This window comes from Ptychodera flava, chromosome 11, assembly GCF_041260155.1.
Source record: "Ptychodera flava strain L36383 chromosome 11, AS_Pfla_20210202, whole genome shotgun sequence".
Classification (NCBI taxonomy): Eukaryota; Metazoa; Hemichordata; class Enteropneusta; family Ptychoderidae; genus Ptychodera; species Ptychodera flava.
In genome coordinates, this window is record NC_091938.1 from 5,345,769 (window position 1) to 5,360,492 (window position 14,724).

The 14,724-nt window shown below is 37.9% G+C and overlaps 2 protein-coding genes across 2 annotated transcripts; one reads left to right on the top strand and one right to left on the bottom strand.

Annotated features, from left to right (window-relative positions):
* The first annotated feature begins 957 nt into the window (after nt 1-957).
* LOC139143352 (insulin-like growth factor-binding protein complex acid labile subunit) lies at nt 958-4,102 on the top strand. The gene has a single exon (XM_070713594.1). The coding sequence runs from the start codon at nt 969-971 to the stop codon at nt 3,078-3,080; it is 2,112 nt and encodes a 703-aa protein (XP_070569695.1). The 5' UTR covers nt 958-968; the 3' UTR covers nt 3,081-4,102.
* A 3,378-nt stretch (nt 4,103-7,480) lies between these two features.
* LOC139143371 (solute carrier organic anion transporter family member 1A2-like) lies at nt 7,481-10,330 on the bottom strand. The gene is made up of 4 exons (XM_070713630.1): nt 10,260-10,330; nt 9,345-9,532; nt 8,916-8,980; nt 7,481-8,189 (listed from the first exon to the last, which is right to left on the bottom strand). Exons 2-4 carry the CDS (start codon nt 9,377-9,379, stop codon nt 7,885-7,887), a joined length of 405 nt encoding a protein of 134 aa, XP_070569731.1. The 5' UTR covers nt 9,380-9,532; nt 10,260-10,330; the 3' UTR covers nt 7,481-7,884.
* Nucleotides 10,331-14,724: the final 4,394 nt, after the last annotated feature.

Consider the following 14,724-nt stretch of genomic DNA (forward strand, 5'->3'; position numbering starts at 1 on the left):
TGTCGCAAATCGTTAAAAGTTGCTAAAAAATTGTGGTATTAAAAAGTCGTTATTGTTAACATTATAAAGCCTTATTATGATTATGCAAGTCTACGTCTCTGCATAACGAGTGAGTGTTATAAAAATAACACCGGGCCTATGACCAATCCACCCAGCAGACTTAATCATTTCGTAAATTGTGCCAACTTTAAAAGATAAGATAAAAATTATCTTAAAAATCTTAGAAATTTATTTGGCATATTCTCCATGAACTCGTTACAGTGGGTAAATTTGTCCGCTCTATTGTCACCGACCTTCTCAATCGTCTCCAAGGTTAGGTAAGGCAGACACACTTTTAATTTGTTCCTAACATACAGTATTGGCGTCGAGCTAACTTTTGTGGTAGTCAATTTGCTTTTTGTCATGCGAATCTATATTGCTTCTTCTTTGATGCTCTTTCTTTCCGTTTTATTATCATGGTATACAGACTTGTTAGTGCCATAATCTCATTTTTTGTAGTCTTATTGTAAATTTTCATCAGTAAATGAAAACATATCGCAGATTTCCATTACAGTTAAATATATAAACATGTTTGTTGAATAAAGAGTCAGAACGTGAAACCTTCCTACAATTCGAGTATTGGTAGTTGTCTATTATTATGTTCCTCTGAAGGTGTACATAACACTTTTCACGCTCCATGCATGGTGGAATTTTCTGGTGAAATCAGCATTGGGATATGACATTCTTTTGGTTTCGGTGTAATTAAATGGACATTTGCAACATAAGCGAAATAAAAACGTTGAGCAAAGTCGGTCAAAGGTTTTAACAACTGTTAGTTCACCAACTATTATGAGTGACACAAGTACATCACAACCAGAGCCATCGACAGCACGATAACATAACAGCATTTATCATTTTTACAAGAGCAGTTTTGTTGGCTTCGCCTGATCAACGTTTGTATTTTTTTCAACGGTGAAACTTATGCAACCATGGTTGGATCCACAACTGTATCGGTGGCGCTGTTCATAATACTTTTGAACATCAATGGAGCCATGAGTTGTCCTTCAATGTGCAGCTGTGGATCGAATAGCGACGTCGACTGTGACTTCAGATCCTTGACAGTGATACCCTCAGGTATTCCAGCTGAAACTGTCACCCTTGACCTTGATCACAATAGCATCACTTCACTTCCCACAGAGGCGTTCAGTTCTTTGACACGGCTGAAGAACTTATATCTCAACAACAACGCGATTTCAGTCATTTCATTTGGAGCATTCCGTGGACTGAAAAGTCTAGAGAAATTATACCTTGACTACAATAACATCACGGCACTGTCATCTGACTCCTTCAATGATTTGTCCAGTTTACAGTATCTGTATCTGCACAACAACACGATATCAACATTGCCGTCAGGAATCTTCTCTGCCTTAAATTTGTTAACATATCTTTACCTCTATAACAACAACATAACGACACTGTCATCTGACGCCTTCAATGGTTTGTCTAGTTTACAATATCTGGATTTGTACAACAACAAGATATCAACATTACCATCAGGAATCTTCTCTGGCTTAAATTCGTTAACAAATTTACAATTACAGAGCAATGAAATCACAGCAGTTGCCAAGCTTGCCAACTTACCACAGCTCACTTACTTGAACCTGCATTATAATTGCATCACCTCATTGCAAGATGGAGTGTTTGAAAGATTGACGAAGCTAAGTACTCTTCACCTGCAAAACGCCTGCATCGAAAATATATCCCCTTCAGCATTCCAGGGGTTGACTAATCTCAGATATTTGTATCTTACCAACAACATTAACCTGACAATGCTACCTACCACGTTATTTAATGAAGTTGGAAACTTGACAAATTTGCAACTTCAATTCAATGCTTTGACGTCACTAGCTTCCAATCAGTTCAGTCGTTTGTCTCACTTAACACATCTTTACCTCCATAAGAATGACATCACAACATTGTCATCTGATACCTTCAGTGGTTTGTCCAGTTTACAATATCTGCATTTGGACAACAACACGATATCAACATTGCCATCAGGAATCTTCTCTGGCTTAAATTCGTTAACACATCTTCACCTCTTTAACAACAACATAACGACACTGTCATCTGGCACCTTCAATGATTTGTCCAGTTTACGATATCTGTATTTGTACAACAACAAGATATCAACATTACCATCGGGAGTCTTCTCTGGTTTAAATTCCGAATCGTTAAAACGTCTTGACCTCTATAACAACGACATCACAACATTGTCATCTGAGGCCTTCAATGGTTTGTCCAGTTTACTGTATCTGTATTTGTACAACAACAAGATATCAACATTACCATCAGGCATCTTCTCTGGCTTAGATTCGTTAAAACGTCTTAACCTGTATAACAACGACATCACAACATTGTCATCTGACTCCTTCAATGGTTTGTCCAGTTTACAGTATCTGCATCTGCACAACAACACGATATCAACATTGCCGTCAGGAATCTTCTCTGGCTTAAATTCGCTAAGACAGCTACACTTACAGAATAATGAAATCACAGCAGTTTCCAAGCTTGCCAACTTACCACAGCTTACTGACTTGAACCTGAATTATAATTGCATCACTTCATTGCAAGATGGGGTGTTTGAAGGATTGACCAAGCTAAGTTCTCTTTACCTGCAAAACAACTGCATCGAAAATATATCCCCTTCAGCATTCAGGGGATTGACTAATCTCAGATATTTGGATCTTACAAACAACAAACTCCCAGCATTGCCAACTGCAGTCTTCGATGATATCAAAACAGGATCAAACATCCACCTTTTCCTGCAAAACAATCCATGGGTTTGTGATTGCCGCCTCCGTGGACTGCGACAGTGGGTCGAGGATAACAGAGAAACAATCAACATTTACCTGTACGGGTTGACGTGTCAAACACCACAGGTCTATGCCGGACTGGATTTTATGGATATTTCAGAAGAGAATATGACATGCACGTCTCCTGAATTCTCCGAACTCATAAGATGGGTTGATGTTGATGCCGGTAATACCGTAGAATTGACCTGTACTGCAACAGGTGTGCCTGAACCAAATGTTTTTGGATGACACCGAATGGAGACATTGTAAACAAAAGCGGCAACAGCAATGACACAACTGTTGAATTCGGCGATCTGGAGCTAAACAACCAGGTACAATTGTTATTGTGAGATCTCAGATGAAGCATTCTGGATTATATGCATGCATAGCTGTTAACTTGTTAGGCGATGCGGCTTGCATTACACATTTGCGTATCGTTCAGAAAGTGACATCTTCCACTCTATACAGTACGACGGCTATGGATCACAACGCTACAATACCGATTACTAACGCAAAATCGATTTCAGAACACAAAAGCACCGTAGGCATAGCAACCGGAACATTCTTTGGCGGACTTTTTTTAGGTGTAGGTGTGATAATGATGATTTTCATGATAGTTGTTATAGGAAACGCACGAGTGCAGACGGTAACTGTCGAGAACAAACATCTAATCTTACGTTCAGATTCAGTGACTTAAAGGACACCTTCAAAAGTCGACATGATAGCGAAAAAGGCAATGATAGCATTGTTGATTTGAATACCACTGTCATGAAAAATGAGGGCGCTGATGCAACAAATCGAGAGGAAATACCTGATAGATGTGTAAAGCCTCCAGAAATATCTGATCAACTTTTACAAAAGCAAATCTATGAAAATGCAAATGCAATAGAATCGGGTGATTCATCATACTCCTCTCTCTCACCTGACACCAGGGCTCCTGAACATGTGTATGAAACCTTTACAAGAAATTAGAACAGGCAAGACGTCACACTTCCTCAGATGTCTTGATGGAAAAGTAAATAACTGGTAAAATGAAAATATTCAAATGACAGATCGTGATTACCAACACAAAGCCGAACATGTTGTGGCAACGTGACAAACAATTTACACTCGATTTGAAAATAAGAATCATTCTAAAATACGAAACTGTGTTTATTAGACAATAGTTGTCGAACGAGGGCAATATGTAAATGACGTGAATATGTAAATGATGACAAATTGTAAAAAGGCGAGGCATATTCCTAATGAGGTGAAGCAAAGCTGCAGTTCTAACGAATTTACTGTAAAATAAAGTTTGCAAGCGTGAATTGCCAAGGGTCATCGGTAAAATGATATGTACATGATGTCAAGTATGCATTTAAAAGGACATCAAATAAATATATGCCATGCTCCAGTTCTATCGTATGTACTGGTATAGAGATTTACGAATGCAATTCATTTATTCCTTTGATTCTAAAACTTTGTGCCCATGAACTCTGTGTAAGCAGGGAAGGCCAATGTAATTTCAAAGCACATCTAAATCACATTTCAAAGTACATCTTTATCAAATTGCATGGCGACGTTTACTAGAATTCACTGTACGACATATACATGAAAAACACTTTGCCAAATATTGTTACCAAAGGAAATGTGTTTTCTCAAAGGTTTCTCCTGTATCTTTTTGCAGCAGCTGGATACCCGAGAGTTACGCTAATTTTAACACTGTATGAGCACAGTCTTCTTTAGATTTTATAACTCTTATCATTAAAAATTAATCTGGAATATATGGGTAAATATTTGAAAATTTGGGGCTGTCACAGCCGTACATCTCTCTCGTGTTAAGTTGCTGCTTGCGGGTTTTTATCTTGTGTTCTGTATATTAGCAGCCTTTCTCGAGTCAATGATGACGTATCCGTAGTGATAGCTGTGGAAACGCAGCTATCTGTGGGTTGATGGTTGATGACTTAAGGATAGCTTTCTGTAGAAGTATCTTGTAATGCTAGTTAAATACGCTAATAGATTTTAATCGCATTTGACATGAATTGTTGGCTGTGGTATACTGATATAGATTTTGGTATGAGTAATTTCAATTATTATATGATTGTTGAAGATTTCAGTTGTTAAGTTCAAGAAATTACATTCAAATTTCAGTTTAATTAGCATTTTTAGAATTGAGTTGGCTTCCGAAATTTTCACCCTGTGAAGTATCACTAAAATTTTCAATATTTTGTGGAACAATGACATGTTAATATTGCCATTATCATCATACTTTTAAGATATTAATATTTGTAACAGGTGTCAATACAAATAGAAATCCGTACAGCGATTAGCCAGTTGTAGTGAAACTGAAGGATACAATTAGGTTATTACCTTAATACAATTTCGTTTACCTTTTTAAATTTGTAATTGTTATCACAATTCGTCTATGATATGAACACTATGGATTTAACTAGTTTTATTGTAATAGTTTTCAATTCACACTATACCGTTCAGTTTGTAGCATATTACCTTTTTACTAATTGTAATACAACAATTGGAATTGAAGAATATTATTAATATTAAGCTGTACCCTTATTGTAAGTAGATCCCATATTTTAGTATTGATATTAATATGAACACTATGGATTTAACTGGTTTTATTGTAATAGTTTTCAATTCACACTATACCGTTTAGTTTGTAGCATATTACCTCTTTACGAATTATATATAACAACAATTTGAATGGAAGCATTATTAATATTCAGCTGTACCCTTATTGTAAGTAGATCGTATTTTCGTATTTCTAGTATTGGTTTCAATGCATGTCACGTAAAGAGAGATTCCATTGGTATAATACAGATTTTCATCTTTTATACAGTAATGACTTTTAGTTAGGTTTCAACGGTGTGCAGGAACATTAGAGTTAAATGATCATGCTTGTGAGAGGACTTTGATTTCCGTGTGACTTGTTCTCCTCCCTTCTCTCATAACCCAAACATACATACGTACGGACATACATACACACATATACATATACATACATACGTACGGACATACATACACACACATACACACATATACATACATACATACATACATGCATGCATACATACATACATACATACATACATACTACATACATACATACATACATACATACATACATACATACATACATACATACATACATACATACATACATACATACATACATACATACATCAATGTATAAATAGATTTTAACTTTCCATATTTTTAAACTTAAAAACTTGAATAACAAATTAGATAAACAGAAAGCTTATCTGTCAAAGTTTGTTTCATTTGAAAAAAAAACAGTAAGATTCGATTCAGTCAATTGTCGATCTCTTCAGTAAATGTAAGCAACTAATCATTAATAAAGAGACCAAAGTGGGAATGAGAAGATACATCTCTTGTATTGACCTCCATTCATTCAAGTTTGGTCAATGGATACACCACAGATCAGTGATTGTTCGTACAAAGAAAGACATTGTGTGTCGCATTCGGCAGTGTGTTTCAGTAGGTACTCTCGGTGAAAGTTGTGCATTGACTTCTGAATGTTTTATCTTGTAAAAAAGAAATCTATACAAAACCAGTGCTAAGATAAGACTAAGACACCCAAGATCGGTAGTATAAATCTTTATTGCCAATACATATCACGGTCCAGCGCATAAAAATAAATAAATAACAGCAAGAGGAAACCAGTACGGAGACCAAGACACTCCTACCTCTGCTCGTCCCCGGAGACGAACATTTCAGCTACCTCTACGGTGACAGTATGGTTTTAGTACCAAGTCTTACACGAGAAAGTTTCAGGAATAATGACAAAATTGCGATATCACTTTCTTTGATGAATCTTTGTGCAAGTCAATATAACATCTGGTGGAGATGTTTTACGCCCATTGGTAGTTCTCTGTCTCAAATTTATGACGATTCTTAACCCCCTCAAACCCTACATAATGAGATGTTTTACCGCCCATTGGTAGTTCTCTGTCTCAAATTTATGACGATTCTTAACCCCCTCAAACCCTACATAATTTAGTCCAGCCAATATGAGGGTCGACATTGCACGTTCACAATGATTTTGCAAAACCAGGCTGCCCCAGAAGCGACATGAACTCTGCAGTGTGAATGTGGTATGGAAATTGGGGCGTCAGCTGATCATCACTCTTCTGATCAGTTGACTTCAAATCACTATTTGATAATATAATTAATCATGTCCGATACCGTGGAGAGGTCAGAGGTCAGTGGGACGGAAGTAAAGGTAACAAGTAGAATGTTAAGTACGATTCGTTCCGAGATACCAGTGCCACAATGAATCATTTGAATAATAAGAATCATAAATATTTTAATTTATATTGTTTAGCTTAAAAAGATATCCAGTTCAGTTTTACACACTTTGAAGTATTCATCTGTTCACCCGTTCCTTCGTTATTAGTTGGTACTTTAACCAATTGAACAATGAACAGAACACAAATAGACTGTAAAATAGATACTGATCAACTAATCAAGTTTAGCCTCAATAATCATATGCACAATAAAACATAATACAATATACATACATACATACATACTGTTGAGATATTTGTGTTACGAAAAGATCTCAAGTTTTGAGAATACAGATTAAAACAACAACAAAACAAAACATAATTAACATCAATAAAGAAGTGAAATGAAAAATGTCAATTACGATTATTACATAATGTTTTTTATTGTTGTTATCCATTCCTAGATTGGTAATTTGTGATAATGAAATTTCACACTAGCAGGAACAACAAATTTAATCAAGATCTGGCCTAAAAATGATCTTTCAGTGATAATAGAAAGTAATCGACGGCGAAGATGGTTACAATCATATTAAAACGACACTCATGATAATTGAAAGGAAAACTACTTTTTAAAAGAGAAATCAACACTATTGAAAATGCAAACAAGTCATAAGGTGAAAATATGTCAACATGCTATCTTTTGGAATACAGACAATCAACATACATGGTGCTAGCGCACATTTCCAGAGGGAAATTCATACAAAGATTAACTTTGAGCTTCATGTATCACTTTTTTTACCTTAGGGTGATTACACTGACTGAGATTCGGAGTCACTAATTACCGGCCGAGGTTCAGGATTTCCAGTTTGTCCAGAAACTCCTCGACAGTCTCCGATATTCCCCGGGTTGGGATTCCTGAATAGTGTTACCATGGCAACGATGTAGAAAACAAAGGAGGTTCCTTTGAGAAACCCAAATAAGCCCATCAACTTGTACCTGTAATCAGGCAGATCGTAGAGGAGACAGGCTCCGCGTTGACCACACGGTGTCTTCCCCCACAGGGTGCAGGCAGAATCGATGACAATTCCCGTATACAATGGTGACGGCATGGAACCTGTGTAAACATGAAGATTCGCATAAATCCGCAGCTGTATTCAATTTAATATAAAACCTTTCGCAGGTTAGACTACGGGCGTAAATCATTTTTGTGCGCAGTATATGCCGGCTCTGATTTCAAATTTAATTTTCGGCACGGTTCCTGTGATGAAAGAAATTATTCGGTCAGTTGTTGCAAAAAAGGAAAAAATGTCACGGTACTCTAGTTTCATGTAGCGACCGTTGTGTAAACAAAATAATCCTAAATCAAAATGTCAATTAAGATAGGTACACTTTCAAAAAACACTTTGATAACTTGCAAACTGCTACGGCTATCTGAATTACTGTTTGGACGTACTTGTCAATATGAACACTTCGTAATGAAGAACAGCAGCGAGAGCAAGCGAATACTGGACTGTTTAACCTTTCCCTACCATGGTTTGGCCCAAACCCATTGTTATCAATGGTGATAGTGGACCTGTTTACAGAGAATTGGGGGTGAACAGGTTAAAAGGACTGGGCTGTTGTATTCGAATGTACTGGCTGAGCAGTGGATCAAAAAAAAGCACTACGTATTTTATTGAAGCAGCGTCCCAATGCAGATCCATGCAACAATAAAACACATGTTATCCTCAAGGTATGCCAAACACGTAAACAAAGGCTGCCAATTACTGAGAATCGAAAACGTGCGATGATATTGATTTATTGAATGCTCATAAGTGTATAGCATTGATAATTTGCCTACCGAATAATTGAGTGATGACAGCTTTGAATCCCATCGCGTATGGTTTATCCGCTGGAGAAACGCACCTGTGAATTTGAAAACATGAAGAGTCCATGATTTCTGTCTTACTTGCGTGTGTATTATATTTTCGTTACCATAAAACTATGGATGTAAATTAATTTCCTTATATGGAGAGAGGTAACACATTGTGATTTACCATATGGTTTATTGAAATCGAATGCAACTTTCAATCGCAGTTCTTGGCAGTTTGTTAAAATTTTGTCAACAAATTAAACCAAACTTGATGGTCATTTTTGGGCAACAATATTTTCCTGCAGTACACTAGACTTATAAACCCATGTATGTTAACTCTAGTCGGTAGCTCAGCAACTCGCGATGCGACCTTTTGCATCATTAGATCCCTTCCAAACTGCACGTGATCAAACTTACCACAGAATTATCATCGCATCTAAGATGAGAACCATTGCTAACAGAATTCCAAAAATCCCCGACAGAACGGTGAATATTATCAGGTCTCGTTCACAAGGCTTCGAACATGATCCTCTGGAAGCGCTTCTTTCCGTAACGTTCTCTTTCAGATTTCTATGCTTTCCAACGCATCCACACACTTCGTAAGTCTTACAACATGGATAAAGACAAGGAAATAATTCACACTGGGTAAACTGGTCGATTTAGACTTATCGTAGAACAGATAAAAGAGTGAGGTTACCCAAAGGATATACTTGACGTCCTCTATCTACTCTTTCAGTCGTTTGAAACAAGTATACAGTCACCTGTAATCTAAATATGCCCATATATGGTCAAAGGGGCGTTCCTTGGCATTCAAAATGCCCATGTGAGGGCGCTGTTTTTAAAAAGCGACCACCCGCTTAAAACCTGCGATTGGTTAGATATTCTCTTTCCATGGTAACTGTGGCAAAATCGGAACAGGTGACAGTATACCTTTAATCAACGTCTCTACCGTATTGCAGTTTGTGTTTCCGAGATCGTGGGGTTAAATCATTCTGTTCACCTTCTCAAGCATAACTACGAATTAAAACACTTTACGTATAGATTCAGGCACCAGTGAATCGGTGCACGTAGTTCAATATTTTAATACAGGTACAACATCTGTATCATAGTAATTTCTTTTACATAAAACCAGTACAGAAATGTATATTAAAGTCTTCATTAAGCTTATTTTCTTGTTATTGATTGAATTATAATGTCGTTGATGAAGATAATTATTTCGAGTCTCCGAAATTGCAAAACATATGCTGTCATGAATGGGGAAGTTATTACAGGATTAGTGTGCAAGATAAAATACACGGCACGACACTGATTGGGTGATTAAAGATTACGTACCTCATTAATGTTGGAAAGCGTGCAACCGGCATGGCAAGCCGAGAAGTATGTGACGTCATCAGAGCCACAAACAGGGCTGTATCGTTCTGGACATGCGCATCGTGAATTACATGTCGAACCGAGATCCATTTGTATATGATAATTGGTTTCGATGCCGTGCTGGAGAGAGAAAAATTATAGATTAAGAAGAACAGAAAGTACATTCATTATCTGTGATGATTTTCCCCAGGTTGTACCGATTACTTTGCCAACATATGAAATAAACGGATGCCTTCAATTTGTAAAAGATAAAATAAACACCAAAACATGTCACTATATCTTGAGCGACACGTTAACTGTCGGATATATTTTATTTTGAACTAAAATTTTACAACAACTCTATAAAGAAGTATTTATGACACATTATCATTACATCATTATCAATTTTATGGATATTTGTGTCATTTCTGTGATGTTTCTTTATACATATCTTAGAAGCATATTTACATCTATCGTTATTTTCAAGCGTTTTCCTAACAGGAGTGCAACCATGCTATGGATTTAAAGGTCTAGTAGCTGTATTCTTTGTTAATTTGTCCCCCTTTTTTAGTTTTTGCTGTATAAGGTAGAACGCGCGTCGGAGACAGATATTCGGACTCTCAACCTTTTTCAATTCTCTTCTGATATACCGATTGTGGGGTTCATTGTAAAGCTCTTGGTGTAAGAAAACTTTTTACCGGCTTAATTTTTCAAAATTCGGAATTTTGTTTTCCTATATAGAGTTAACATGGGGATGGCGGCCATTTTGATTTTACAAATCGGTAAATCTTGGCTTATTTGTTCATCTGGTACAAAAAATTTCACGGTGACCCCTAAGTTTATTATTATTTTGAAAGAGAATGATTGAAAGATTCCTTGAGGAAAGTTGAGCAAAAGTTTAAGTCTTTCACTTTCGAGGCGCATACTACCCTAACTAAAACTTCTTGTTCTACCCCTAAAGGCATGCATGTTGAAATAACACTGCATTCAACTTGTCGGATAGTTGTCCTTGTGTAGACTGTATTGTTATTGTTCGCGAGTGAATTCTGGTCCGGAAGAGAATTAAAAATGTAAAGAATAGCAGTGAATTTTACACATATAGAGGCTATGTAAACAAGCTAAATAGTAGGTATTTCAAAATGCTTTGGGGAGTAGAACGAGAAGCTGCTATACAAAACTGTGCTGTTCTGTGTTATATTTATCGTATACAAGGACCATGCAGGTCTGATAGACTGAGGGCAATATCACACATACTGCACATTGTAGGTCATAACTTACGTACAGAGAGCGCCCTCAAGCAACGGATCTTGCAGTCTAGGATGGATTGCTATTAATTACCTATTGTATGGCACTGTTACCCAGCGATCTTGTCGTTCTTACATCCGATTGTCATCTTGATGAACGGAAAACAGACGACGAAAAAATCCAGTACCACCAGACAGACAACCATCTCCTTAAGGCTTGGCTTCCAGCGTTTCAAACAAACCCACAGATCAGAAAGCCAGCCAACGACGGTAGAAACATAGTTAAACTTCAAGAAAATGAATGGAAGTTGTTAAATACTTTAACGAATATCAAACGGAACCTTGTTCCTAAATATGTATTAATATCGTCTAGATTTACATAGAGAAATCACTTGAACCCGGAGCGAATTACCACACGCGTTGTGAAATATCACAGACGCTTTGAACAAAATTTGTTCCAATAATTCACCAAAACATACCAAAAAACAACAATATACTTGCCTACAAACACCCCTGATTGCGCTGCTGTGATGCGAAACTGTTCTTCCAAATACTTCGGATGAAACATAGCCACACCGGTATTGGCAACGAGAGCCGTGTTACGAGCACGGTAGCTACCACGTCGGATTTGCTGCAAGTCTTCTCACCACTCTTGGGAAATCTACGAAACAGATTTGAAAGATTGTTACTCTGCTGAACAGAGAAATAATTACAATACATATTGGAAAGCTAGTTTTCTATTCTATTACATTTGGTTCAACGTGCGACATGTTTGCTGTAAGTAAAGCTGCAATCGAGTTTAAACAGTCTAAAATCTTTATTCACACCAAACTATTGCTATTGAATACAACAAATTACCCTATGGTTGTGTTTAAAGTTTAAAAGATTAATCCGGCGGAGGACGGAAATCTCTGTCCTTCCCCTTGTCAGTATCTGTCAGTAAATCAGCCTTTGTGTCCCCGTCTTTTTCCGTCTGTCTTCAATTGTCAATTGATCAGTCAATTTGTCTTTCTATTCGTCTCATTGATTGTCTTCATCGGTGACTGTATCTCCTCTCTCCCGTCTCTGTGCCACTGTCTGTCTCAGTCTTGACTCTGTCACTCTTTGACTCTGTGTCTGAGTCACTGTTTTCCTCTGTCTCCGTCTCACTGTCTTTTGATTGCTCCTGTTTTCAGTATTCTGCATATTTACTGTAAAGTTTTAATACAAGGGAATTTGCTTGTTACAACATAGATAACTAATTTTAACACTTAATGATGAGAGATATCAGATGAAATGAAAGGGCGCCTTGAAAAATTACTCATCTGATTTGAAGTAGCTTGTGATCAAAATGGGCCATACGGAATGAAAAGTCATACAAAAATAAAGCTACAGTTACATCTTTATCGTAGCAGACACGTGCACATTTAAAAGAGACCCTGTCATATACTCATAAAAGTTAGCACAAATCACAAGAAATTGCCCCAGCCACTTTCATTTGTTATGTCAAAAGATATTTTGCTTACTTAACCCCTTGAGCGCCAAAGTCAATTTTTGTCGCCTATATCAAAATGTACACCAGTTATTTTTTTCTATTTTTTGCTAAAATTTTTAATAAAAATTTGAAGCCGATATAATGTGATGTTCATTTGGTCAAAGTTGTCAAAAAAATTACAGAAAAATTCACAAAATTGGTAAAATGTTGCACACTATAATTTTGGTGGGAAAAAATTCCAGTGCTCAAAGGGTTAAGAGTAGTACAAACATAGAAGAATACAGTCAGTAATGTGATACTTTATCTTGAATGCTCAGAGACCACTTTGATTTTTGATTTTTCCTTACTTCATCATTCATTCATTCATTCGTTCGTTCGTCGTTCGTTCGTTCGTGTTCGTTCGTTCGTTCGTTCGTTCGTTCGTTCGTTCGTTCGTTCGTTCGTTCGTTCGTTCGTTCGTTCGTTCGTTCGTTCGTTCGTTCGTTCGTTCGTTCGTTCGTTCGTTTCGTTCGTTCGTTCGTTCGTTCGTTCGTTCGTTCGTTTCGTTCGTTCGTTCGTTCGTTCGTTCATTCATTCATTCATTCATTTATAGTGTTACCCAGTGTATTAAACTCGGTGGACTTACCAAGTCTTTGTCGTACTGGGTGGTCCGCAGAAGGCTTTACGTAAGGACGTCTGCTCTCTTCGGCGGTGTATATCGTTCTGCTGTTGGTGAGGGGAAATGCGTAATGTACATGCGAGGCTTGGCATTCCATGAATACAACGGCGGCGCAGCACCTGTGCAGGAGGGCGCCGCCAACGGCCGAAAGCCCGCATTTCACTACACTCTCCCCTCTTTTATTTTCTGCAGGAATGGGTATTCTAGGGATCTAAAAACTGAACGGTTAATTTTACAAGGCAGCCAGCTAGCAATGTTACTGGCTAACCTTGACACTTAAAATGGCTGCCAGCTAGCGATGTTACTGGCAGCAATTAAACCATCCCTAGTGATAAATTCGCCTTGTATTGTTAACTGTTGCCTTAAGGAGGCGCACCAAATCAGTCCCCCTTGTCTTGGCAACAGCTACGGCAACATCCCCTATTAAGGCTGGGGTGCTGATGGTAGTGCCCCCGAGATACGGAGAATCGGTTTCTATCAATAACCGATCACTGGGCACTTCTTTCAATGCTCTTCGTTGCCATTGGTCAAAATTGGCCGTTACGATGGAAAACCCGAAGTAGCAGTTTTTGAAAGCTTTTGTCCACCGCCTTACTGTGTTTATGGTACCTGTAAAGTTGTGGATATGAATACGTTGCCGTGGCGAACACCATTCCTTTACCATTTGGAGGGCTTGACAATGGACATCTGACCCATAGTGATCCCCATGGGGCCCCTAATGTGCAGGATTAAGGGCTTCTCTGACACACACATAGCGAGTGCACGAGCCAGGACCCTTTCTTGGACGCTCCAGAACTTTACTGGCTCTGTTCGGTCCAGGCCCACTTCTCCCAGGGCTGAAACTTGTGATGATGAGACATACTGCTTTAAGGTCTTAAATACTTGCTCATCAGCGCTAGGGGCTTTCCTCGGGTGTATCCCTACTGCAATTTTCCACCCCCTAGGTCGCTCCAAGTTTGATGGAAAATACCCTGGGTCACAATAAACTTCTACGCCCCCAATGACTTTCACTGGGAATTCTGCCTTAGGGCCACCTGGCCATTCGGTCAATTCCCATGCTGTGGAAGGGCA